This window comes from Saccopteryx bilineata, chromosome 2, assembly GCF_036850765.1.
Source record: "Saccopteryx bilineata isolate mSacBil1 chromosome 2, mSacBil1_pri_phased_curated, whole genome shotgun sequence".
Taxonomy (NCBI): Eukaryota; Metazoa; Chordata; class Mammalia; order Chiroptera; family Emballonuridae; genus Saccopteryx; species Saccopteryx bilineata.
Window position 1 is genome coordinate 133,323,103 of NC_089491.1, and position 26,181 is coordinate 133,349,283.

Genomic DNA, 26,181 nt, shown 5'->3' on the forward strand with positions numbered 1-26,181 from the left:
TCCTCAGGACCCTCACTGGTCCGCCCTGCTTCTATCTCACTCCTGTCACCGGGGAGGCACCTCTCATTGTTAAAGGTGGAGAAAGAAGAAATGCCGCAGATTTCCCATGTGTCTTTCTCTTTTTTTGAAGGGAGGGGGGAGGGGCTGGAACAGGCAAGGGGCCCTCCCCTCAAAATGGGTAGAGGACAGGAGAAAGCTGTCAGCCGCCCGGCTCACAGCCTCGCCCCCACCCCCGCCGCGCCCGGACCGAGCGGAGGGCACAGCTTTGTCTCGGGTTTTGGGGGGCAGGGAACGCAGAAGCAGCCGGGCCGGGGAAGGGCCGCTCCCCCGCCTAACCCCCTCCCACAGAACACAATGAGCGACATGGGACACCCACTGCACCGGTGGGAGAGGAGGGAGGACGACCCCTCGCAGCCCGGGCCAGATTTCCGGCATCCTCCTCCCCTCGCCAGCACGGCCACCAGGGCGCGCGGCGGGGACCGGCCTCCCTCCCGCACGCTCCGAGCGGCGCCCGGGTTCACACCCCGCCCGCTCCTACCCTCTGAGAGCTCCAGCTCCAGCTCCGCCAGCTGCGCCCGCACTTCGGGGGGCAGAGCTGCCACCGCGGCCGGCGTGGGGTCCAGGCCACGCTCCGCCATCCCGGCTCCGTCAGCCACACTCCGGAAGACAAGAGAGGGGGCCGAAGGAGGGACGGACTGACGCGGGCCCACACCCCGGCTACAGGATCCGGCTCCGGCCGCCGAGCGCCGTCAGCACCGTTGCTACCGCTGCCGCCATGAGCAAAGGTCACGTGAGCGCGCCGGCCCCGCCCCCTGGCTGAGGACGCACCGCCTCCACAGCTTAGTCAAACTCAGAGCTCGCGGCCTTTCGGCGCCCTCTCCTGGGAAACTTCTGAAAAGACGAGCCCAAGCCCGCCACCCGCAATTCTCCAGCACAAAACAGGCTTTAGGTGTTAATGATGGGAAAACGCAACGTTTAACCTTTTATGAACTCATGTGCACGAACTTTTCAGATGTGCCTTGCTATACTTTTCCAGATCTCTTAAATTAGCAATGTATACTTTTTTATCTTGCCCCTTCCTCCCTTTGACCCTTATTGCCACCTCCCCATTTATAGGGTTCTGAACCCAGGCACTTACTTCTTTTATTGGGGTTTACAGGTCCCATTTGCCAGGAGCACTTTTGCTTCCATTTCAGTTCTATCATTTGTGACAATGAAGAGAATCAAGTTAATCCTGCCTACATTTCTACCTACTTAAAAGAGGGGAATGTAGTCTTCCTTATCTTTATATCTTTCTACGTGTATAACAATATGTATTCCAAAAATATTTATATTTTAATTCAGTATTAGGAAGATCCAAATATTTGTGTACTTTTGCCAGGAAGTACCGAGCAGTTGCTTAAATTGTCATTCATATTCTTTCTTTAATAATATTAAATCTTTTTTTCAATGTCAAAATACCCCTTGAAAATTTGGGGAATTCTGATGTTTTCACTTCCCTTCATGCTGATCCTTAAGTTGTTCTTTAAAAGAACATGCCCCAACATTTATGACTTTCTAGTAAGTACACCATTTATGGGCTGGGAGAAAAAAAAATTTTTTTAAGTTGAGAGAAATATTTTAGGTAAATGAGGAGAGATAGGGCCCAGCTACCCTGATCACTCTAGGCAAAACCCAAACAATCACAAGCTATATGATTGAGACCATAGACTGCCCAGTGATCACAGATACACACATGGGAGAGCCCAGCCCAAATGACCAATACACATGAGCAAAAAATGGATACCATTTTAAGCAGTTAAGTTTTGACTATTTTTCACAGTAAAAACTGATAAAAACAGGGTTATATCTGCTCAGGAACAGTCTACTACTGCATATTTCTTTTTGAATGGGAGTATTATTTTTATTTATTGATTTTAGAGAGGAAGAGAGAAAAACATCAATTTGCTGTTTCACTTATTTATGTATTCATTGATTGTTGTTGTTTTTTACCACGCATGTGCATGAGGGAGGGCTGGGGGGTATACACATTAGAAGCATCAACTCGTAGTTGCATCACTTTAGTTGTTTATTGATTGCTTCTCATACGTACCTTGATGGGGCGAAGTGGGGATGCTCAAGCCTAGGCAGTGACCCCTTGAATAAGTCAGTGACCTTGGGCTCAAGATAGCGGCTTTGGGCTTCAAGACAGCGACCTTAGGATCATGTTGATGCTCTCACGCTCAAGCTGGTGACCCCGCACTCAAGTTGCTGAGCCTGTGCTCAAGCCAGATAAGCCTGCACTCAGGCTGGCAACCTTGGGGTTTTGAACCTGGGACCTCAGTGTTCCAGGTCAACACTCTACACTGTACCACCACCAGTTAGGCATACCTTTTATATTCTTAGAACTTGTTTTTATCTGAAAACATCTCCAAGTACAGAGAATTATATCTGTGTATCCATCTCATCACATATTTCTACTTCAGAATTTAAAAACATAGATACATTTGAAGGCATTCCTAATGCAAATCACCTTTCTCCTTCCTCCCCTCATAGATAGTTATTTAGAGGTATCCACTATCTTGCAGCTGGTATAATTTCCAAACATATTAATTAGTACATTAAATATTTTTTAATTTTTTATTGATTTTAGAGAAAGAGGAAAGGAGAGAGAAAGAGAGAGAAACATCAATCTGTTTCTGTATGTGCCCTGACTGGGAATTGAACCTGCAACCTCTGCATATCAGGATGATGCTCTTAACCAACCAAGCAATCTGGCCAGGGCCATATTAGTATTTCTTCATACTTTTACTAGATGTGGCCATAAACAGTATATAGTAATTTTAAAATTATAAATAAAAGGTGTCTCACTTGTTCTTTCAACATTTCTTTTGACACATAGCTGTTGCAGTTCATAGTATTTCATTGAAGCTGTACTATATTTAGTTGATAGACATTGTTTTCAGCTTTTCACTGTTAAAAAAAAAAAGCTGCAACATTCTTGTAGTCTCCGTGAATAAAGTCCAGTAGTTTTTCCAGGGTATAGAACATAGAAGTGAAATCATATTACAAGGTATGCTCATTACTTTCTCTCAATACAGCCAAATGGCTCTCCAAAACAGTTTTACCAATTTATACTCCCACAGTAGTAAATGAGAACTGTCGTTTCTTCCCATCTGGGTACTGATATTTAAATTTGCTTTGCCAACTTAGACATTTTTCAAGGTTCTATACTTAGCCCTCCTCTCACTTTGTAACCTATTCCTAATCTAATGTATTTATGACTTGTCAAGGTTACTTAGGAAATATGTCTCATGGGCATCCTAAAATCTTCCCCACATTCTCACATCCAACCAGATACAAATTTCTGTCCATTCTACTTTCTTATAATCCTGTATATCTGCTCTTTATTTCTCCATCTGATTAGTTTCCTGTTCCTGCTATAACAAATCACCACAAATTTAGTGGTTTACACATTTATTTTCTTACAGTTCTAGAGATCAGAAATATGAAATGAAATGAATCTTATGGGGCTAAAATAAAGGGTGTTGCCTGTGCTAGTTCATTCTGGAGGATCCAGAAGAGAATCTCTTCCTTGCCTCTTCCACTTTTCAGAGGCTGCTGGCATTTCTTGGCCTATGGATGCATCACTGTAATCTTCCATCATCGCATCTCCTACTACTGACTGATCTCCTGCCTCCCTCTCATGATTACACTTGTGATTATATTAGGCCTACCTAGATAATCCAGGATAATCTCCCCATTTCAAGATCCTTAATCACATATGCAAAACCCCTTTGGCTATATAACTGTCACAGGTTCTGGGAATTAGGATATGGACATCTTTGTGGTAGAGAATTATTCATCCTATCACACCATCTTAAATGCTGCTTCCTTAATTCCAAAGAGTTCTCTCATCTTGAAAAATATTTTCCAAACTATTTACATAACCACCAGAATTGTGTCAATTTCAAATCTAACCATAATCCTCTGCTTAGACTTTCAGTGGTTCTCCATTCCCTACAGCATCAAGTGAAAACTCATTTTCTTAGCATACGATTCCGTGACTTTACAAATGAAATTAAACTTTTGTCACTCTATTGAAATCTAAGCTCCCCTTATTCCAAACCATTATGCTGAGTTTGTGATATTGTTATGCTTTTGCCTTTACTTGCACCTTTCTTTTTCTTTTTTCTTTCTTTTTCTTTTTTTACAGAGACAGAGAGAGAGTCAAAGAGAGGGATAGCTAGGGACAGACAGGAACCGAGAGAGATGAGAAGCATCAATCATCAGTTTTTTGTGGCGACACCTTAGTTGTTCATTGATTGCTTTCTCATATGTGCCATGACCGCGGGCCTTCAGCAGACCGAGTAACCCCTTGCTTGAGCCAGCGACCTTGGGTCCAAGCTGGTGAGCTTTTTGCTCAAGCCAGATGAGCACACGCTCAAGCTGGCAACCACGGGGTCTCGAACCTGGGTCCTTCCGCATCCCAGTCCAATACTCTATCCACTGCACCACTGACTGGTCAGGTACTTGCACATTTCTTTACTCCTATGCCACCCATTCTTCCTTTGCCTACCTAGCCAACACATATTGATCAAGCTTCAACTTCAAAGTTAATGCCTTCCCCACCAAAAGGGCTCCACTACTACATTGCTCACGAAAATTAGAGGATTAGAGAATGTGCAGATACTCCAGTACATTCAGCCTTTTTTAGAACCATCCTTAGCACCCGGGCCAACTTTGCTCCAATGGAGCCCTGGCTGCGGGATGGGAAGAGAGAGATAGAGAGGAAGGAGAGGGGGAGGGGTGGAGAAGCAGATGGGCGCCTCTCCTGTGTGCCCTGGCCAGGAATCGAACCCGGTACTCCTGTACACCAGGCCGATGCTCTACCACTGAGCCAACCAGCCAGGGCCATTCAGTCTTTTTGTATAGTGCATTTTTACCAATGAAATAAAAGTTGGTTTTGCATCTCATTTGCATAATCAAACTTTCTTTGACTTGTCTGTTTTTCTGATGTTGTTTAATAAAAAAAATCAAATGCTTTATTGCTTCATACTCATTTTGAAATATCCCCTAATTTCTGTTAGTATATTTCCTGTGTATTCCTAGTACCAAAGCATTCAAAACACTTTACAGCGATATTTTGGTTTACAATGCTTGACCCCAAAATAATTAAGGGTAGGAATTTCGTAATTTTTAAGAGATTTTATTTATTCATAATAAAGAGGACAGGGAGACACAGAGAGAGAAGAGGAAGAGGGAGGAGCAGGAAGAAGCATCAACTCCGATATGTGCCTTGACCAAGCGAGCCTAGTTTCAAACTAGTGACCTCAGCGTTCCAGGTTGATGCTCTAGCCACTGCACCACTGTAGGTCTGGCAGGAATTTCATAATTTTAGCATCCTGTGTACCTAGTATCTTGACTTAGAGCAGATATGTAAGATCTAAATGGAACAATTAAGGTCATGGAGAGTTAGCATGTGTTATTTTCTGAAGGTTTGAATACTGATGAAAATAGCATGCTACACAAATAGCCATATACCCACAATAAAGAGTTGTAAGAGCCTGACCAGGCGGTGGCGCAGTGGATAGAGCATCAAACTGGGACGCGGAAGGACCCAGGTTTGAGACCCCAAGGTCGCCAGCTTATCTGGTTTGAGCAAGGCTCACCAGCTTGAGCCCAAGGTCACTGGCTCGAGCAAGGGGTCACTCGGTCTGCTGTAACCCCAGTGGTCAAGGCACATATGAGAACTCAATCAATGAACAACTAAGGAACCGCAACAAAGAATTGATGTTTCTTATCTCTCTCTCCCTTCCTGTCTGTCTCTGTCTCTGCCAAAAATAATAATAATAATAATAAAGAGTTGTAAGATACAACAAAACTGTTCTAAAATTGTAATTTTGTTTACATCTGGGATTTCTGAAGAATGTGTGCAAGTGAGTAAACAAGCTGAGAGAATGACCTGCCTAAATACACCAAGATTAGTGGCAGAGTTGGCTTTAGCTGTGGGAAGCCTAAAATTTAATTCAAGTAGGTATTTGTGTGGTGGGGGAAATTTGATAACACTTTCAAATTACTTTTTTTTAAAGATTTTATTTATTGATTTTTTAGAGAGAGAGAGAGAGAAAGGGGAGTGGGAAGCATCAACTCACAGTTGCTTCCTATATGTGCTTTGACTGCACAAGTCTGGGGTTTCTTTTTTTTATTATTTATTTTATTTATTTATTCATTTTAGAGGAGAGAAAGAGAGAGAGAGAGAGAGAGAGAGAGAGAGGGAGGGGGAGAGGGAGGGAGAGGGAGAGAGAGAGAGAAGTGGGGGAGGAGCAGAAAGCATCAACTCCCATATGTGCCTTAACCGGGCAAGCCCAGGGTTTCAAACCGGCAACCTCAGCAATCCAGGTCGACGCTTTATCCACTGTGCCACCACAGGTCAGGCACACATTCAAATTATATGACCTTCAAGCTATGCTTATGGGTGTAACATTACATCTAGTATACAACTGGTTTGCTGAGGCAGGCATGAATTGTCTTTCAGGGACCTACTGACTGAAAAATGGCAAGTTGATAACAGAACTGGAAACATTAAGTCATAAATAAAATTATGTTAGATGCTCAGCACAACAGTTGGTGGCCTGGAGAGTGTCTAGGCGAGAGAGGAGAGAGGATAATAACTGGAATTAAGGCCTGACGAGGCAGTGGCACAGTGAATATAGCATTGGCCTGGGATGCTGAGGACCCAGGTTTGAAACCCCAAGGTCACCGGCTTAAGCGCAGGCTCATCTGGCTTGAGCACATGCTCAGAGACATGACCCCATGGTCGCTGGCTTGAGCAAAGGGTCACTGGCTCAGCTGAAGCCCCCTGGTCAAGGCACATATGAGAAAGCAATCAATGAACTAAGATGAGGCAACTATGAGTTGATGCTTCTCATCTCTCTCTCTTCCTGTCTGTCCCTCTCGCTAAAACAAACAAACAACAAAACTGGAATTAAGGCAACAATTTAGAAAAATTGGGGCAGATATAAACCAAATAGTTTTTAGCACTGTAATTAACACTTTTTACTAAAATTAAAAAAATATATCGATTTTAGAGAGGAAGAGGGAAGAGAGGGGAAAAAAGCACATTGATTTGTTTTTCCACTAATTTATGCATTCATTGGTTGATTCTTTTTTTTTTTTTTTTTTTGTATTTTTCTGAAGTTGGAAACAGGGAGGCAGTCAGACAGACTCCTGCATGTGCCCGACCGGGATCCACCCTGCATGCACATCAGGGTACGATACTCTGCCCATCTGGGGCATTGCTATGTTGCAATGAGGGCCATTCTAGCACCTGAGCCAGAGGCCATGGAGCCATCCTCAGCGCCCGGGCCAACCTTGCTCCAATGGAGCCTTGGCTGCGGGAGGGGAAGAGAGAGACAGAGAGGAAGGAGAGGGGAAGGGGTGGAGAAGCAGATGTGCGCCTCTCCTGTGTGCCCTGGCCGGAAATCGAACCCGGGACTCCTGAACGCCAGGCCATTGCACTACCACTGAGCCAACTGGCCAGGGCCATTGGTTGATACTTATATGTGCCCTGACCAGGGATCAAACCCACAATCTTGGTATATGGGCACAACGTTCTAACCAACATAGCTATCTGGCCAGGGCTCCTAATACTTTTAAAATTAGCTCAAAGAAATGTAGTCTAGCCTCACCAGGTGGTGGCACAGTGGATAGAGCGTCGGGCTGGGATGTGGAAGGACCCAAGTTCGAGACCCCAAGGTCACCAGTTTGAGCGTGGGCTCATCTGGTTTGAGCAAAGCTCACCAGCTTGGACCCAAGGTCACTGGCTTGAGAAAGGGGTTACTCGGTCTGCTGAAGGCCCACAGTCAAGGCACATATGAGAAATCAATCAATGAACAACTAAGGTGTTGCAATGAAAAACTGATGATTGAGCTTCTCATCTCTCTCTGTTCCAGTCTGCCTGTCCCTATCTATCCCTCTCTTTGACTGTCTCTGTGGAAAAAAAAGAAAAAAAAGAAAAAAGAAATGCAGTCTAATGAAAACCACCCAATGCTAAAGGATGAAGCGTGTCTTTGGACCTAAAAGGAATTTTAGTTTAGTATTTTTGCACATTTTTTTTTCCTGAAGCTGGAAACGGGGAGAGACAGTCAGACAGACTCCCGCATGCGCCCAACCGGGATCCACCCGGCACGCCCACCAGGGGCGATGCTCTGCCCACCAGGGGGCGATGCTTTACCCCTCCGGGGCGTCGTTCTGCCAAGACCAGAGCCACTCCAGCACCTGGGGCAGAGGCCAAGGAGCCATCCCCAGCGCCTGGGCCATCTTTGCTCCAATGGAGCCTTGCTGCGGGAGGGGAAGAGAGAGACAGAGAGGAAGGAGGGGGGGTGGAGAAGCAAATGGGCACTTCTCCTATGTGCCCTGGCCGGGAATCGAACCCGGGTCCCCAGCACGCCAGGCTGATGCTCTACTGCTGAGCCAACCGGCCAGGGCGTATTTTTGCACATTTATCAATTGTTAGGATTACATTCTGCAAAGAACTTGCATGACCATCTCAAAAGTATACTCATATCTCCCTCTCCACAAGATTGTCAGGGTATCCAATTATGGTGAATGGCACAAACTTCTATCCAGTGCCAAAGTCACAAATTCATGAATGATGCTTTCCTTTCTCTTCCTCCATATCTAATCCATTCAAGTCCTGTTCCTAAATGTTACTCAAATATTCCATTTTGCTCTGTTATTATCATCAGGTATAACCTAACTGTTCTCTTTTTTTTTTTTTTTAATTTTTATTTATTCATTTTTTAGAGAGGAGAGAGAGAGACAGAGAGGGAGAGAGAGGAGAGAGAGAGGGGGGGAGGAGCTGGAAGCATCAACTCCCATATGTGCCTTGACCAGGCAAGCCCAGGGTTTCGAACCAGCGACCTCAGCATTTCCAGGTCGACGCTTTATCCACTGCGCCACCACAGGTCAGGCCTAACTGTTCTCTTTAATGCATAGATTTCAAATCCTAGGAGTCTGGCTCTTAATCTTGTTCTACAGCCTCAACTTGGAGGATGTAACAATGTTCCCTTTGCTCTATTTACAGGACCCTACAATTCCTCTAATGTATCACAAAGTGGTATGTACCAGTTCTTTCCTCATTTGGAACATCCCCCTCCTGCTCACCTAATTAACTACTACCCCTTCAAATATCTGTCTTGTTTCTCAGGGAAGCAATTCTATCTTTGAACCACCCCCAACTACAACCATATAGATTATAATTCCAGCTTGCATGTATACTACTAGTCTAATTTTAGAATTACTTATGACTGTTTCATGCTAACACTGAAAGGGCAGGAATCTATCTTTGCTGCCTAACACACTGTCTGGAATATAGCATTCAATAAATACTGACTAAATGACTACTTCAGCCATCATGATAAGCTCCAATGCAAAGTCAATACCCTATTTTGACAAAGTCATCGTTACTTGTATAGGCAGAATTTGAAATGCAAAAGAGGCAAAATTAGAACTTAGGTGCACCATTCAAAATGATAGCAAACAAATGTAAACACCTATATAATCTTTTTTTGAGAGTACATTTATTAAAGGTCTGGACAGTGATATCAGGATGAATTTAGGACAGAAGAAGCAACAGGAGAGAGCCTAGACATGGCTGCTTTGGCTCCCTGGGAAGTCAGAGAAAAGGCAACTTTGGAGACAGGTTCAGGGGGTTAGCCCAGGACAAGCTGCCACTGCCCATTGCTTCCCTAGCTCCAAATATTCCAGGAGCCCTTAGAATTTAGTAGATGCAGGCCTGTAGGGCAAGAGGAAGCAGGGAAAGAAGAGGAGGAAGGGAAAGATATGAGCATATTCCAGAGAGAGCGTGCCACAACCTATATGTTAGAGCAGGGGTCCCCAAACTACGGCCCGCGGGCCACATGCGGCCCCGAGGCCATTTATCCAGCCCCCGCTGCACTTCTGGAAGGGGCACCTCTTTCATTGGTGGTCAATGAAAGGAGCACATTGACCATCTCATTAGCCAAAAGCAGGTCCATAGTTCCCATTGAAATACTGGTCAGTTTCTTGATTTAAATTTACCTGTTTTTTTATTTTAAATATTGTATTTGTTCCCGTTTTGTTTTTTTACTTTAAAATAAGATATGTGCAGTGTGCATAGGGATTTGTTCATAGTTTTTTTTATAGTCCGGTCCTCCAATGGTCTGAGGGACAGTGAACTGGCCCCCTGTGTAAAAAGTTTGGGGACCCCTGTGTTAGAAGGCTGGAGTCCTACTATTATTCATTAAGTCCAATACAGTTAGCATTCAAAGGAAATAGAGAAGCACAGCAACTTCCAAGATCTGCATAACAGCCCTGGCCGGATAGCTCATTTTTGCATAACAGCCCTGGCCGGATAGCTCATTTGGTTAAGAGCTTCGACCTGAAGCACAAAGGTTGCAGGTTTGATACTGGGTCAGAGCACATAACAGATTGATGTTCCTGTCTTTCTCTCCCCGCCTCTCTCTCTTCCCACTCCCTGCCTCTCTCATTAAAATCAATAAATAAAATAAGATTAAAAAGAAAAGATCTGCATAACAGCTACCAAAAACAAACTTTAAAAGATGACATTTAGCTTGACCTGTGGTGGCGCAGTGGATAAAGCATTGACCTGAAACACTGAGGTCACCAGTTCAAAACCCTGGGCTTGTCTGGTCAAGGCACATATGGGAGTTGATGCTTCCTGCTCCTCCCCACTTTCTTTCTCTCTCATTCTAACTCTCTCTCCACTCTAAAATGAATAAATAAAAATTAAAAAAATATTTTAAAAAAAGAGATAACATTTAGATAGCTTCCTCCTTCCCACACCAGAAGAAAATTAACCCTTTGAGTAGTACAAACGTTCATGTATTGTACATCCTCGAGCCTCCTGACCATCCAGAGTACGATCGTACATGTACGTCTTTAAACTCTGAGCTGGAGAATTGCATGAGATAACAAAAAATTTTATTTTAAAAATGTGTAAGGCAACATTTAAAAAAGGCAAATGTTCTTCTTGTTTCCATAAATTGGTTATCAAGCAAACATGATTTTAAGTTAGTAAAACTGTAACTGAAACTAATTTCATTTTTTGAAACAAAACTCACTCCCGGGAGTCACCGAGCATGAAAAAAACTCACTACTCAAAATATTTTAGTCCTTTAAACCCCCATACAAACTCAGGACACTCTTGATAGTTTTCTGGTGTTTTTTTTTTTCTTTTTTAGTGAGCAAGACAGAGAAACAGAGACACGAAGAGAGATGAGAAGAATCAACTCAGTTGTGGCACTCTAATTATTCATTAATTGCTCCTCTTATGTGCCCTGGCTGGAGGGAGGGGGTCCCAGCCAAGCCAGTGACCCTTGCTCAAGTCAGTAACCTTGGGCTCAAGTCAGTGACCATGAGGTCTTATCAGTGATTCCACATTTAAGCCTGTGACCCCATGCTCAAACCGGTGAGCCTGCACTCAAGCTCCCGACCTCAGGGTTTTGAAGCCGAGACCTCAGCATCCCAGGTCGATGCTCTATCCACTGTCCCATCTGGTCAGGACTACTCTTGATAGTTCTCATTGCAGAAACTTTTAAGAAAATTCACAGTCCACCTGACCAGGCAGTGGCACAGTGAATTGAGAATTGGACTGGGATGTAGAGGACCCGGTTCAAAACCCCAAAGTCACTGGCTTGAGTGCAGGGTTGCTGGCTAGAGCGTGGGATCATAGACATGACTCCATGGTTGCTAGATTGAGCCCAAAGGTCGCTGGCTTGAAAGCCCAAAGTCACTGGCTTGAACAAGGGGTCACTAGCTCTGCTGTAGCCCCCCCGTCAAGGCACATATGAGAAAGCAATCAATGAACAACTAAGGACACTAAGGAGCCACAATAATTGATGCTTCTCATCCCTCTCCCTTCCTGCCTGTCTGTCCCTCTGTCTCTGTCACAAAAATAAATTCACAGTCTTTCAGAGGTAATCTTAAACTTCTCATAAAAGCTTCCAAGCACATAACTTAAATTTAAAGACATATTAAGGTTCATATTATTTTTTAATTTTTTAAAACTCATTATATTGATACCTTTGATGAAAGACTACATTTTATTTTATTTATTTATTTATTTACAGGGACAGAGGGATAGATAGGGACAGACAGACAGGAACGGAGAGAGATGAGAAGCATCAATCATCAGTTTTTTGTTGCGACACCTTACTTGTTCATTGATTGCTTTCTCTTATGTGCCTTGACCGCGGGCCTTCAGCAGACCAAGTAACCCCTTTGCTTGAGCCAGCGACCTTGGGTCCAAGCTGGTGAACTTTTTGCTCAAGCCAGATGAGGCCGCGCTCAAGCTGGTGACCTCGGGGTCTCGAACCTGGGTCCTCCGCCTCCCAGTTCAACACTTTATCCACTGCACCACTGCCTGGTCAGGCAAGGTTCATATTTTAAAAAAAAATATTTTATTTTTATTCATTTTAGAGAGGGGGAAAGAGAGAGAGAGAGAGAGAGAAAGGAGGAAGGATTAGGAAACATCAACTCCCATATGTGTCTTGACAGGGCAAGCGGGGGTTTTGAAATGGCAACTTCAGCATTCCAGGTTGACACTTTATTCACTGTGCCACCACAAGGAAGGAAGGTTATTTTCTAATGAGGCGTATTTAAGGTGTCTCAGTGATAAGACTCTTGACAAATCCATTCATTTTAAGTCCTGGCCGGGAAGCTCAGTTGGTTACAGCACTATCTTGACACTCCAGGGTTGCCGGTTCCATTCCTGGTCAGGGCACATACAAGAATCAACTGATGAATGCACAACCAAATAAAACAACAAATCAAAGTTTCTTTCTCTCTCTAAAATCAATCAATTTTTTAAAAAATCCATTTTATTTATTTATTTTTAATTTTTATTTTATTTACTGAGACAAAGAGAGAGTCAGAGAGAGGAATAGATAGGGACAGACGGGAACGGAGAGACGAGAAGCATCAATCATCAGTTTTTCGTTGTGACATCTTAGTTGTTCATTGATTGCTTTCTCATATGTGCCTTGACCGTGGGCCTTCAGCAGACCGAGTAACCCCTTGCTCAAGCCAGCAACCTTGGGTCCAAGCTGGTAAGCTTTTGCTCAAACCAGATGAGCCCGCGCTCAAGCTGGTGACCTCGGGGTCTCGAACCTGGGTCTTCCGCATTCCAGTCTGACGCTCTATCCATTGTGCCACCGCCAGGTCAGGCCAAAATCCATTCATTTTAAATATAACTCAAAAGTCTACTACATCATTTAAGTCTACCAATTTGGTTATTAGTTCATTATAAATACATGTTCCTAGTATGATAAAGAAATTTAAATTATGCATCAATGTCTCTTGGCCAAATAAACTACTAACATATTGACATACAGCCCTAATGCTTTGTGAGCACGTAACCTTGTAAACCTGTTATTAATGGTACCATTTTGCTCACTGGTATTATTATCTTCATTAAGATAAACAACCGTTCTCTGGCTGGATAGCTCAGTTGACTGGAGCATCGTCCTAAAGCACAAAGGTTGCCAGTTAGAGTCCATGCTCAGGGCACATATAGGAGCAGCTGTATGTTCCTGTCTCTCTCTCTACCCTGCCTATTTAAGAAAAAAAAAAAAAGAAAAACAGATAAGCAACAGTTCATTAGCAAATTAAACAATTTAGCTGTTCAACCAGGCAATGCTACTAAGTAATTATCAAAGTGAATGTTCACATTAAATCTGTGACCTCATAGTCCTATTGCATAACTTGGATAGTAAAAACACTAAAAATATCACTGGTCCTGGCCAGTTGCCTCAGTGGTAGAGTGTTGGCCTGGTATGTGGAAGTCCTGGGTTTGATTCCCAGGCAGGGCACACAGAAGCGCCCATCTGCTTCTCCATTCCTCCCCCTCTACTTCCTCTACTTCCTCTCCTTCCTCTCTTTTTCCCTCCCACAGCCAAGGCTCCACTGGAGCAAAGTTGGCCCAGGCACTGAGGACGGCTCCAGTTGCATCAGAGCAATGCCCCAGATGGGCAGAGCATCGCCCCATAGTGGGCATTCTGGGTAGATCCCGGTCAGGCGCATGTGGGAGTCTGACTGCCTTCCTGCTTCTCACTTCAGAAAAATACAAATAAATAAATAAATAAAAATATCACTGTACTCACCATTTTACTACAAAGAAGCACTTCATGGCTTCTCTTTGGTATAGTCAAACTGCCAGCATCACTACTTTTGTCCTGTGGGGCCTTATTTAATAAAATACAGGTTACTTGATAAAAAAACAACAACAACACTGCAATACAGTGACTGCAGATCTGTTAACCAAATGACAAAGACTCTGTAGCATATACAGTGTGGATATACTGGACAAAGGGATGACCTACATCTCAGGCATGCCAGTCAGAGCAGCATGCAATTTAAAACTAATGAACTGTTTATTTCTGGCATTATCCATTTAAATGGCTGAGTTGGGTAACTGAAACTACGGAAAGAGAAAGGGTGAACTACTACTGTACTACATTCAATAATGTTAGGTTTGGGATCAGGGCTCCTTTAGATTCAAGGCCCCTTTAAAACTTAAATTCCCCTCACCCAACTTCCCACTAGGGCAGCTTCTTCATTAGCATCTCTCTCACCCAACCTCAACCTCCCCCTCCCCTTAAGCAACACCCCTCATGCTGGGAAGGTTCTGGGAAGTATCCCTGGGACAAGGACACTGGGAGGGACCTAAGAGTTGGGAAAGGGAGACAGTCTGTGACCAAGGCCACAAGCCAGGATATGCTAATCTGGGCATGTCCAGATACACCCAACCCTATGCCAGCAAATGCCTGCAGCAACCTTTTTATCAGACACCCACTTCTTGCAGCTCTCTGCTGATGCCGCTAGGGTCTCAGCCCACCTGTTTTGCAGATACATAAATAATTTCTTATAAAACCCATCAGGTCGCCTGACCAGGCAAGTGACGCAGTGAATAGAGCACTGGAGTTGGATGTAAAGGACCCAGGTTCGAAACCCCGAGGTCGCCAGCTTGAGCCCAGGCCCATGAACTTGAGCGTGGAGTCTCTAGCTTGAGCATGGGATCACAGACATGACCCCATGGTCGCTGACTTGAGCCAAGGGTCACTAATTCTGCTGTAGTTCCCTGGTCAAGGCACATATGAGAAAGCAATCGAAGAACAACTAAGATGCCACAACAAAGAATTGATGTTTCTCATCTCTCTTCCTTCCTCTCTATCTGTCCCTATCTGTCCTCTCTCTGTGTCTCTGTCAAAAAAAACAAAACTCATCACGTCTTGTGCATCCCTCCTTCAGCTGACCTAACAAGTAAAAGTTGAGCTGTCACAATAAAAAGCTAGAGCTTCACTCAGCTTTTCCATTTTTGCCTTATAGTTTTAAAAAGCTTAAAAGACCTATTTAAATTTCCCAGTAACCTTTCCCTTTAAAAATCTACCAAAACCGGACCTGGTCGGTTGGCTCAGCGGTAGAGCATCGGCCTGGTGTGCGGGGGACCTGGGCTCGATTCCCGGCTAGGGCACATAGGAGAAGCGCCCATTTGCTTCTCCACACCCCCCTCCCCTTCCTCTCTGTCTCTCTCTTACCCTCCCGCAGCCAAGGCTCCATTGGAGCAAAGATGGCCCGGGCACTGGGGATGGCTCCTTGGCCTCTGCCCCAGGCGCTAGAGTGGCTCTGGTCGCGGCAGAGCGACACCCCAGAGGGGCAGAGCATCGCCCCTGGTGGGCGTGCCGGGTGGATCTCGGTTGGGCGCATGCGGGAGTCTGTCTGACTGTCTCTCCCTGTTTCCAGCTTCAGAAAAATACAAAAAAAAAAAAAAATCTACCAAAACCCTTTAGCTTTAGGGTTTGATACAATCAAAGAAAAGATGTAATTGAAAAGGTAAAGGAAACCTTTTTAAAAGTCCAGAATTTCTATACTCAAATCAGGCCATAATCTGATCAATTAAAGCAAAATCCTTGAGCTGCACACTGCCCTATAATTTTTCCCCTTCAATAACTGCCTCTCACGCTAAAATTACATAAGAAAACCCCAGAATCATAAAGCTGAATCGTACAGCTCTCTGCCCTCACTTTACAGACGCAATATCACATATCTTGCCGGCCCAAAACAAAAAACTGCTGAGACCAGAAGAGTGATGGCACTAGAGTGGACAACATATAAATTATTGAAAAGTAAATATAAGTACTCATTAGATATAAACCACCAGGAGAAAGAAAACCAGTAGTCCTGCTTTTAAATAATTTTATTTTTTCTAATTTTTGTTAATTAATTTCCCATAGCACCTTGGCAACGTTGAAAACAAAAATACAAATACAGGATGTACTCATTTTAACATAAAAGGCATGAGCATGTGTCACACCATTTGGGGGAGGGGGACAGTTTTGACAATAGGAACAAACCTAAGCAATGGACAAAGTAGAAGCCAGATAACTGGTTCTGACCCCCAACCCAAACATTAGATGTCACTCAAGGAACACCTGAATCAGGAAAAAAAAAATCAATGTGGATATTTCCTTATGCTTTATGCTAATTAATCAGTGTTTTGTGCTACAAAACTGAAAATAAAACCCTTTTATTTATAAGCTTGTTGGTATCTGAGTTATACTTTTAGGAATCGTCTACTTAGCAACTCATAAGAAGTCTTCAGCTTAAAAATAACTTTAAATTATTTAATAATCAGATGAATTTGAAAGAGAATTTACTCTCAACTTGAAAACAAATTTTCTTTCAACTTCTTAAAATGTTCTCATTCAGCTAACAAAAACTGAAATGTCTATGTATCTTCTTGGAAGCTCAGACAAGCTAAATTAGCATACACCAAAGAGCCTGAAGTTAAAACCGCCTTCGCATAATTAAGAATTAAAAAAAAATCTTTTAAAAGGAATATACTGTCCTTTCGTGTATTTTATCTATTCTGTAAAAACTAAAATGGAAACTTTAAAAATATGGTTAATATATATGGCCAACAGAAACATCAAAGACTTAACCCCAGTTTTGTTCAATGGTATCAAAGTAAAACTAGTGGACATTTAAGTCAAAAGACAAATATTAAGGCCATAATTAAGAAATCTAGAGGAAGTATTTAGTAACTTTTAAATATTATTTTCTGCTCCAGCAGATGCTAATATTCCATCGTAAGCCTTCTGCAAAGCCAGCACAGTTATTTAAAAAGAGAAAGGAATGTGAAACAATAGTTAAGCTACCTTCATTTTAGGAACCAAAACTAAATTTTAAAACCTGCATGTCATTTGACCACATGCAAATTGAAGACATAAGATGACAACAACAATAAATCCTATCACTAAAAAATTTTATCTTCTTCCAAAACCCAGTTGAAAATAACTTAGGCAAATCACTCTTTTGAATGCCAGTGTGTACACTTGCAAAAATGAAGTTACTCCAATGAGAGACAGGCCCCAGACATAATGAAAATCTTAGTTATCAGGCTAGAAAGTGGGAAAAAGGTTTTGCAATATCTCTATATACTTTCTCTGTGAAGTCCAAGACAGTGAATTTGTGTTACTCTTTCTCTTCATGCAGTAAGAACTATGGCAGAAGATCACTGTATCGTACACTCAATATCATTTATGACTACTTTTAGCCTCCAACAGCCCAAGAAAGTGTTAAACCATAAGGGTGAATAAAAAAATTTAAATTCCTTTTTCTAAAGAAACAAATAAATAGCTGAACTATCATGAATGCCCAACTCTCATCTCAGAGTAATGCTAGGGAAAAACAGCCAACAGTATCACACAACTCATAGGCATCATTCAGATATAAACCTTAAATATGTTGTAATAAAATAAATGCTAAATAGATACTGTGAATGTATATATATTTTATATATATACACACACATTTATTCTTCCCTCTACATCCCATCAAAATGGGAACTATTCGCTGTAATGAGGCAAATTAAATTAAAACAATATATTTTATAAGAAAATTTAAAAGGTCATGTCTTTAAATTAAAATCTACTTTCAATAACATTTTGGGGAAAAAGCAAGAATATACTTGCTTTCTTCAAAAAGACTCTTTTCTTGTGTTTTAATTAGAACACTTTGTTTTTAAAAGTAGAAGTCACACAAGCCTGCATATAATACAAGTGCACTTCTGTGACACATTGTAAAAAGTAATGTTTCATTTCAAGTGCAATAATTAAGTTTGTAATCCTTGCCAAGTGATTTTTATAAAATGTTTATTCTCTGAAATCCAATGCATTCACAGAGCGTTAACACTTTAAATGTTTACCAACTACAGCATTATCTAAGTAAACCAAAATAAGCACTTTTATCATAGATATAGTCAATGATTATTAATACTTTTATATATATATATATAGATATATATATATACACACACACACACACACACACACACACACACACACCCCTAAACTTCCCTCAAATGTCAGCACAGGTAGTTTAATTGCATGTTTCAGCTAGTAAATGATTTAAAAAAATAGTGTAGAGAAATGATTCTCCTTACTTAAATATCATGTCATCAACCCAACAAATCAAAAGCAATTGCCAAGCTGATTAAGTTACAAAGAAATGATAATTCTGGCTTGCACAGAAATATGCAGTGTTTTCAAAGATCTGGACAAATCTACTCCAATACAAATCTCCAAAGCTTAACTTAGAGTTGGAAGATGAGTTTCACAGTAATGTAATTTTAACCTCCATTTACATTCATTTTAATATATTACTAAGATGTTTACTCTATGTCACAATGGTGCTTTCCAGTGTTCACAATTTACAGTTTCAATTTGTACATGTCATTCACTAAGATAAGGGACAGTTATTACTATTACAAACTATCCCTAAAAAGAAAACAAACTCCACCTTACAAGGAACTATGAAAATAATATGACTTAAAGCAGATTAACACAACATGGTTTTTAATATTGTAGCCATTTTCTAGACACCAGCATGTAAACTTGCCTATTTAATATGAGTTACAACTTTATTCACTGTGAAATTATGTATTAATTTTCTTCAACTATCTTTCTCAACTCAACTCAAAAATCTCCTGACTTATTGGCTCTGTTTTTGTGAATTCCAAACTATATTTTTTCTTATTTTTTAAAGGAAAGGGAGGGAAGAGAGGCAATAAACACACTGTAAACAGAAAAAGTTGCCCCAAATTAATTAAGCCTTTTTAAAAAATTCTTTTTACTTCTATACTACTTAACACTTTAATAAGAGTCAATTATAATATTTCATTTTTAACACTAACACAAATAAATTACTGTAGAGTCAGTCTGCCCTACCATTCTGGGATCTAAAGTTCTAAAGACATAAACAGAAGAGTAAAATACTTCCCTGTTCAATTCAGAAATTTAGAACAGGTATGTGATTTGACAAGAATGGTCAAGGTAGTTAAAAACATACAATTATGCAGGTTGGTTATTTTGCTTTTAAGGGTATTAATCAAAGAACAGAGAGTAACAACTGATGCAACAAAAAATATTATTTCCTACTTTAGGGGGAGGAAAAAAAATCACAGGCCTATTTAAACCTTTAAAGTCCATCTGACCTTCCTACTCAAATCTAAGACAGATTTTCAATTATTTAAATAACCCCTATTCTCTCCTTAAGTATCATGCTGATTGGTAGTCACATTTCCAAGTAAAGTCATAGTTTAAAAGCTTCTTGAATGAAATATTACACTTGATCTTAGCCAAAAGGCTGAGAAGCGACTGAATGATATTAGTAAGATCAAAAAGAGACTACATATCAAACTGGAAAAATAATCTACTCAAGTACGTATTACATTCAGTTTTCAAATAATTTCCTAACAAGACAACAGATTTGGCAGCAGTCACTCTTGCGTACACCCACACCACAACAGGCACCCCAGCCACTGCTCCGCTTTGCAACACAAGGCCATATAGGCAGAAATGGCATTCTCCAAGCCAAAATTTAAATAGATTAAAAAAAGTAATTTCTAATTTTACAGAAATGCTTCTTCAAAAAATATTTTCTCTCACTCCCTCATCTCCTATACTGAAGGACATGTAATATGTTTTCCCCCCCAAGCTAAATCTGAACCCTCAAAGTTGATTCCAGGCAGATCTCTGCACATTAAAATCAAAAACAAAAATAGAAAAATTACATTTTTATATATGTATACACACACACATACATGTATGTGCGTCTGTGTGTATATATATATTATATATATATATACACATACACATACACACACACATATATATTTATACTGATTGAAATTCTCCAGCATTTTAAAATCATTTTAGAGATGAATTTTGGGATTCTACTGCTCACAACTCCAAAATCCAAAATGATTTAAGGATATACTTTCTCCTGTTTCCTTCCTGGTTACCCGCTCCCCTCCAAAGCAGGTCAACATAGCAACGGCTCAAGTTTAATGGGAAGAGAGAGAGGTGTTTGAATAGTTTTCTTGTTTTTACTTTGGTGATCTGGGTGGCACATATTGCTCTTTGCCATTACGCCGAGTCACTCCCTGAGGTATAGACCTATGGCCAAACTGACGTCTCTGTTCCCTGATTTTTCCAGCTGCTCCCCTGGGAATGGTATTGCCTCGGAAGCCAGAGTAATCCTTACTAGCCCTTGCTTCTGGCTTCTCGTGTGGTTTCTCAATGGACTTCTCAGGAGCTCCATTTTCTTCATTTTTGGTGGGAGACACTACATTGTCGTGGCGAAGTTCTCGTAGTGGCTGCACAGGAACTGGAGATGGCTCTTTAGGGGGCTTCTGGCACACTTCAGCATAACTTAGCTTTCGAGGTTCCTTTGAAGTAAAGATAAACAAAAAAAATTATGGTTCACATTCTCTACTAAAGTACAAAAAGGATAGTACTGCCCTGGTTGGGTAGCTCAGTTGGATAGAGCATTGTCCCAATACACCACGGTTAGGGGTTTGATCCCTGGTCAGGGCACATAGAACAATCAACCAATGAATGCATAAATAAGTGGAACAACAAATCTATGTTTCTCTCTTTCTCTAAAATCAATCAATTAAAAAAAAAATTTTTTTTTCAAGTATAATACCCTGTCTGGATGGCTCTGTTAGTTAAAACATCATCCAAAAATGCAGAGGTTGGCCCTGGCTGGTTGGCTCAGTGGTAGAGCATTGGCCTGGCGTGCAGGAGTCCTGGGTTTGATTCCCGGCCAGGGCACACAGGAGAAGTGCCCATCTGCTTCCCCACTCCTCCCCCTCCCCTTCCTCTCTGTCTCTCTCTTCCCCTCCTGCAGCTAAGGCTCCAATGGAGCAAAGTTGGCCCAGGCGCTGAGGATGGCTCTGTGGCCTCTGCCTCAGGCGCTAGAATGGCTCTGGTTGCAACAGAGCAATGCCCCAGATGGGCAGAGCATCGCCCCCTGGTGGGCATGCTGGGTGGATCCCAGTCAGGGGCATGCAGGAGTCTGTCTGACTGCCTCCCTGTTTCCAATTTCAGAAAAATACAAAAAAAAAAAAACCCCAAAAACACAAAATGCAGAGGTTGCCAGTTCGATCTCAGTCAGGGCACAAACTGGAACATATTGAAGTTCCTACCTCTGTCTCTCTCCCCACAACCCCCCCCCCCCCAAATTAATAAACATTAAAGTGTATCAGTACAGGCTCTGGCTGGTGACTGAGTGGATAAAGTGTCGACCGGTGTGCCAGAGGTCGCAGGCTCTATCTACCTCCTAGTACAGGGCACATACGAGAAGCAATCAACGAGTGCACAACTAAACGGAACAACTAAGTAAAACAATGAGTTGATGCTTCTATCTCTCCCCCTTCCTCTCTCTCTCTCAAATCAATGGAAAAAATAGCCTGACCAGGCAGTGGCGCAGTGGATAGAGCATCAGACTGGGATGTGGAGGACCCAGGTTCAAGACCCCGAGGTCACCAGCTTGAGCGCGGGCTCATCTGGCTTAAGCAAGGGGTTGCTCGGTCTGCTGAAGGCCCACGGTCAAGGCACATATGAGAAAGCAATGAACTAAGGTGTCGCAACAAAAAAACTGATGATTGATGCTTCTCATCTTTGTCCGTTCCTGTCTGTCTGTCCCCAGCTGTCCCTTTCTCTCTCTGTCTCTGTAAAAAAACAAACAAAAAAACGAATAAAATCTGTTACTTAAAAAAAAAAAAATCAATGGAAAAATAAAGTGTATTAACATGTAATTTTTTTTTTTAAATCTTTTTTTTTTCTTTATTCATTTTTAGAGAGGAGAGAGCGAGGGAGAGAGAGAGAGAGACAGAGAGAGAGAAGTAGGGAGGAGCTGGAAGCATCAACTCCCATATGTGCCTTGACCAGGCAAGCCCAGGGTTTCAAACCGGCGACCTCAGCATTTCCAGGTCGAGGCGTTATCCACTGTGCCACCACAGGTCAGGCAACATGTAATCTTTTTTAAAAAGTACATTTGTTGTGCCTGATCTATGGTGGCGCAATGGATAAAGCGTCAACCTGAAATGATGAGGCTGCATGTTCAAAACCCTGGGCTTGCCCATTCAGGGCACATTTGATAAACAATCAATGAACTAAAGTGAGGCAAGTATGAGTTGATACTTCTTGCTCCCCACTTCCTCTCTGTGTAAAATCAATCAAAAAAATCTATTTTTAAAAAGCATGTTTGTTAAAAAGAATAAAAACTGTTGCAATTTATATATGAAACAAATTTCCCTTGAGGAATTTATCTGAAGGATTTTCATGTCAGCATTGTTTATTATGAAAAAACAAACAAACAAACACAAAAATCTGGGAATTTAAATTTCTAAAAAGGAAAGACAGATCAAATTAATAATGGTCCATCCATCTGATGAAATACAATGGCTTCATTCTCTTTTCCCTGGCTACAAAGAACGCTGAGAAGGACTCGGTAAAAACTGCAACAGAGCAGTTGAAAATCAATCAAATATTTATAGAAGACTGATTTAAAAGCCGTAATTACCTCAAAAAGAAAGACAACGAGAGTATTGTGAAAATGGGATAAAGCATGTAAAGTCAAGTCTTTAGCAGTGGTCCTAGCACACACTAGGTATTAAATAATGGACAGTTCTTATTCTATTATTACTATCATAATTAAATCACAAGATAAAATGTTCTTTATCCTGAAAAAGAAAGAGTTGTACCAAAATGCTACTAGTTATATCAATAAGTGAAAGTATTATAGGTAAATTTTGTGGTTTTTTTCACCTGTTTTTCTGTATTTTCCTATTATAAAAATGATTCTGGAAATTGAATAAAAATGAGTGGCCCCTCATGGGCTGCACAGACTCGTTAGGCATTATACAAAAAAATTTTCTCAAGAAGCTCAAAGCCTCTTCATACTAGCCTAAAAATGATACATACAATATAACCTGGATAAGAAAGAAGCTTTACTTAACCACTTAATGACCAGAAAAAAAGCAATCAAAAGAAATGATGAATAGTAACTTATTTACTTCCTCAACATGGCTTAAATTCCCCATTTCTTCATAGTGACTTTAAACTCCTTCAACTTTTTTAGGATGTAGGCAGCCCCAATTTGTGCTATTTCCAAATGATTCTGCTATAGCAAAGAGTTACAGGGAAAAAAGTTCTCGTTATTTAACCTACTATTTTTGGCTCACATGAACTAAATTCATCGTGTTACCTGTAGGGCCCCAGTTACAGATGCATTTATGTTACTATTACATAGTGAAGCAGTATTTGTCCTTGATGGCTTTGTAGTACTTGGGGAAGAAACTGATATATCTGTCTGGTTGAGGATATCCTTCTGAACAGTGTAATCCTCTATTAGATCCTTTTCTTGCTGAGTTGTACTAAGAAAAAAAGAGTTTGACATTAAACTTAGTATAACACACAGAAACAGGTGAGCACATGATCATAAGAAAAAGAAATCTTAATATGGAAGATCTTCTATATTGAAACCTGTACCTTAAAGCAGGAGGCTCAGCTGTACACGAAGGACTGGTACTTATATTGAACTGCTGGGCAGAGGCGCAGTCTGTCTGTTCATCCTCTGCAGGCACTGGGCAACTAACTTGTCTAAACTCTTCATTATCCTTAAAGTAAAAACATATTTAAAAATTGTACTTATAGTGAAGTACAGCATAGGGACATATGGTGTCAGGTGGGTACTAGAATCACCAAGGGGTCACTTCACAACTTACATAAATATCTAACCACTATGCTGTATATAACTGTAATACTGAATGTCAACTGTAATTGAATTTAAAAAACTTTTAATGGGGCTTATAAAGACACTTTTCCAAGTAAGGTATATAAATGGCCAACAAGCATATATAAAAAGATGTTCAGACTGACCAGGCAGTGGCACAGGGAATAGAGCATTAGACTGGAACGTGGAGTCCCCAAGTTCAAAGCCCTGAGGTCACCAGCTTGAGCACGGGCTCACCAGCTTAAGCATAGAGTTGCTGGCTTGAACGTGGGATCATAGACATGGCCCCATGGTCACTAGCTTGAGCCCAAAAGTCGCTGGCTTGAGCAAGGGGTCACTTGCTCTGCTGTAGCTCTCCAGTCAAGTCACATATGAGAAAGCAATCAATGAACAACTAAGGTGCTGCAACAAAGAATTGATGCTTCTCATCTCTCCCTTCCTGTCTGTCTGTCCCTATACATCCCTCTCTCTCTCTCTCTCTGTCAAAAAAAAAAAAAAAAAAGTTCAATATCATTAGTCATTAGGGAAATGCAATCAAAACCACAAGAAACCACTTTACACTCACTAGGATGGCTATCGTCAGTAAGATAGGCAACAATTCAGTGATGATATGGAGATATTGGAACCTTTATATATTGAGCATGGCAATGTGAAATGGTGTGGCCACTTTGGAAAGTAGTCTGGCAGTTCCTCAAAAAGTTAAACTTAGAGTTATCATAATTCACTCTTGGGTACAAACCCAAGAGAAAATAAGTACCTGCAAAAAATGTATACACAAATGTTCAGGGTAGCAAACAGTGAGAACAACCTAAATGTTCATCAACTGGTGAATGAATAAATAAAATGTGGAACAGTAGTCCCCCCCTTATCCACAGGGGATACGTTCCAAAAACCTCAGTGAATGCCTGACACTGTAGATAGTACTGAACCCTATATATACTATGATTTATCCTACACATACATACCTATGATAGTTTAATTTGTAAATTATGCCCAGTAAGAGATTAATAATAAAACAAAATAATTACAACAATATACTAAAATAAGTTATGTGAATGTTGTCCCTCAAAATATCTTACTGTCCTCCGGTTGGCTCAGCGGTAGAGCGTCGGCCTAGCGTGCGGAGGACCCGGGTTCGATTCCCGGCCGGGGCACATAGGAGAAGCGCCCATTTGCTTCTCCACCCCTCCGCCGCGCTTTCCTCTCTGTCTCTCTCTTCCCTTCCCGCAGCCAAGGCTCCATTGGAGCAAAAGATGGCCCGGGCGCTGGGCATGGCTCTGTGGCCTCTGCCTCAGGCGCTAGAGTGGCTCTGGTCGCAATATGGCGACGCCCAGGATGGGCAGAGCATCGCCCCCTGGGGGGCAGAGCACCGCCCCTGGTGGGCGTGCCGGGTGGATCCCGGTCGGGCGCATGCGGGAGTCTGTCTGTCTGTCTCTCCCTGTTTCCAGCTTCAGAAAAATTAAAAAAAAAAAAAAAAAAAAAATCTTACTGTCCTGTACTTACCATTTCACTTAAAGGAAGCACTCTGTGGCTTCTTTTGGCACACCTGAATTTCCTGCACCACTACTCTTGCACTTTGGGGCCATTATTAAGTAAAGTAAAGGTTGCTTGAATTCAAGAACTACTATACAGTGATAACTAACCTGATAACCAAGACTAAAGGTTGAGTACTGTATACAAGGTAGATACACTGGACAAAGGGATGATTCACATCCCCAGGCACACTACTCAGAACGGTAGGCAATTTAAAACTTATGACTTATTTCTGGAATTTCCTATTTAATATTTTTAGGTAACGTTGCCATGGGTAACTGAAAGCACAGAAGGCAAAATTATGGATAGAGAAACTACTGTATTTTGATACATGAAATATTACTGCACAATAAAAGGAATCAAGTCTTGACACATGTCACAACAATGAATGAATCTGAGGACATCATGCTAAGTATAATAAGGTAGCCACAAAGACAAAATACTCTGATTCTACTTATGTTAGGTACCTAGAATAGTCAAATTCAAATTCACAGAGACGATGGAGAACAGTAACTGCCTGGGGCT

At 41.6% G+C, this 26,181-nt stretch overlaps 2 protein-coding genes across 11 annotated transcripts in view; both read right to left on the bottom strand.

Moving 5' to 3' along the window:
• DIP2B (disco interacting protein 2 homolog B) overlaps positions 1-768 on the bottom strand; it is a 306,098-nt gene extending 305,330 nt beyond the window's left edge. For all 5 annotated transcript variants that reach the window (XM_066257838.1, XM_066257837.1, XM_066257836.1 and 2 more), the window contains exon 1: positions 539-768. In XM_066257838.1, coding sequence (XP_066113935.1) covers positions 539-638 — 100 coding nt within the window. In that variant the 5' untranslated portion in view covers positions 639-768. The remainder of the gene's footprint in view (positions 1-538) is intronic.
• Positions 769-16,219: 15,451 nt separating this feature from the next.
• Positions 16,220-26,181, bottom strand: part of LARP4 (La ribonucleoprotein 4) — a 99,528-nt gene continuing 89,566 nt past the window's right edge. For all 6 annotated transcript variants that reach the window (XM_066257867.1, XM_066257868.1, XM_066257866.1 and 3 more), the window contains 3 exons: positions 23,880-24,007; positions 23,596-23,764; positions 16,220-20,770 (listed from right to left, as the gene is read on the bottom strand). In XM_066257867.1, the coding sequence (XP_066113964.1) occupies positions 20,429-20,770; positions 23,596-23,764; positions 23,880-24,007 (639 nt within the window). In that variant the 3' untranslated portion in view covers positions 16,220-20,428. The remainder of the gene's footprint in view (positions 20,771-23,595; positions 23,765-23,879; positions 24,008-26,181) is intronic.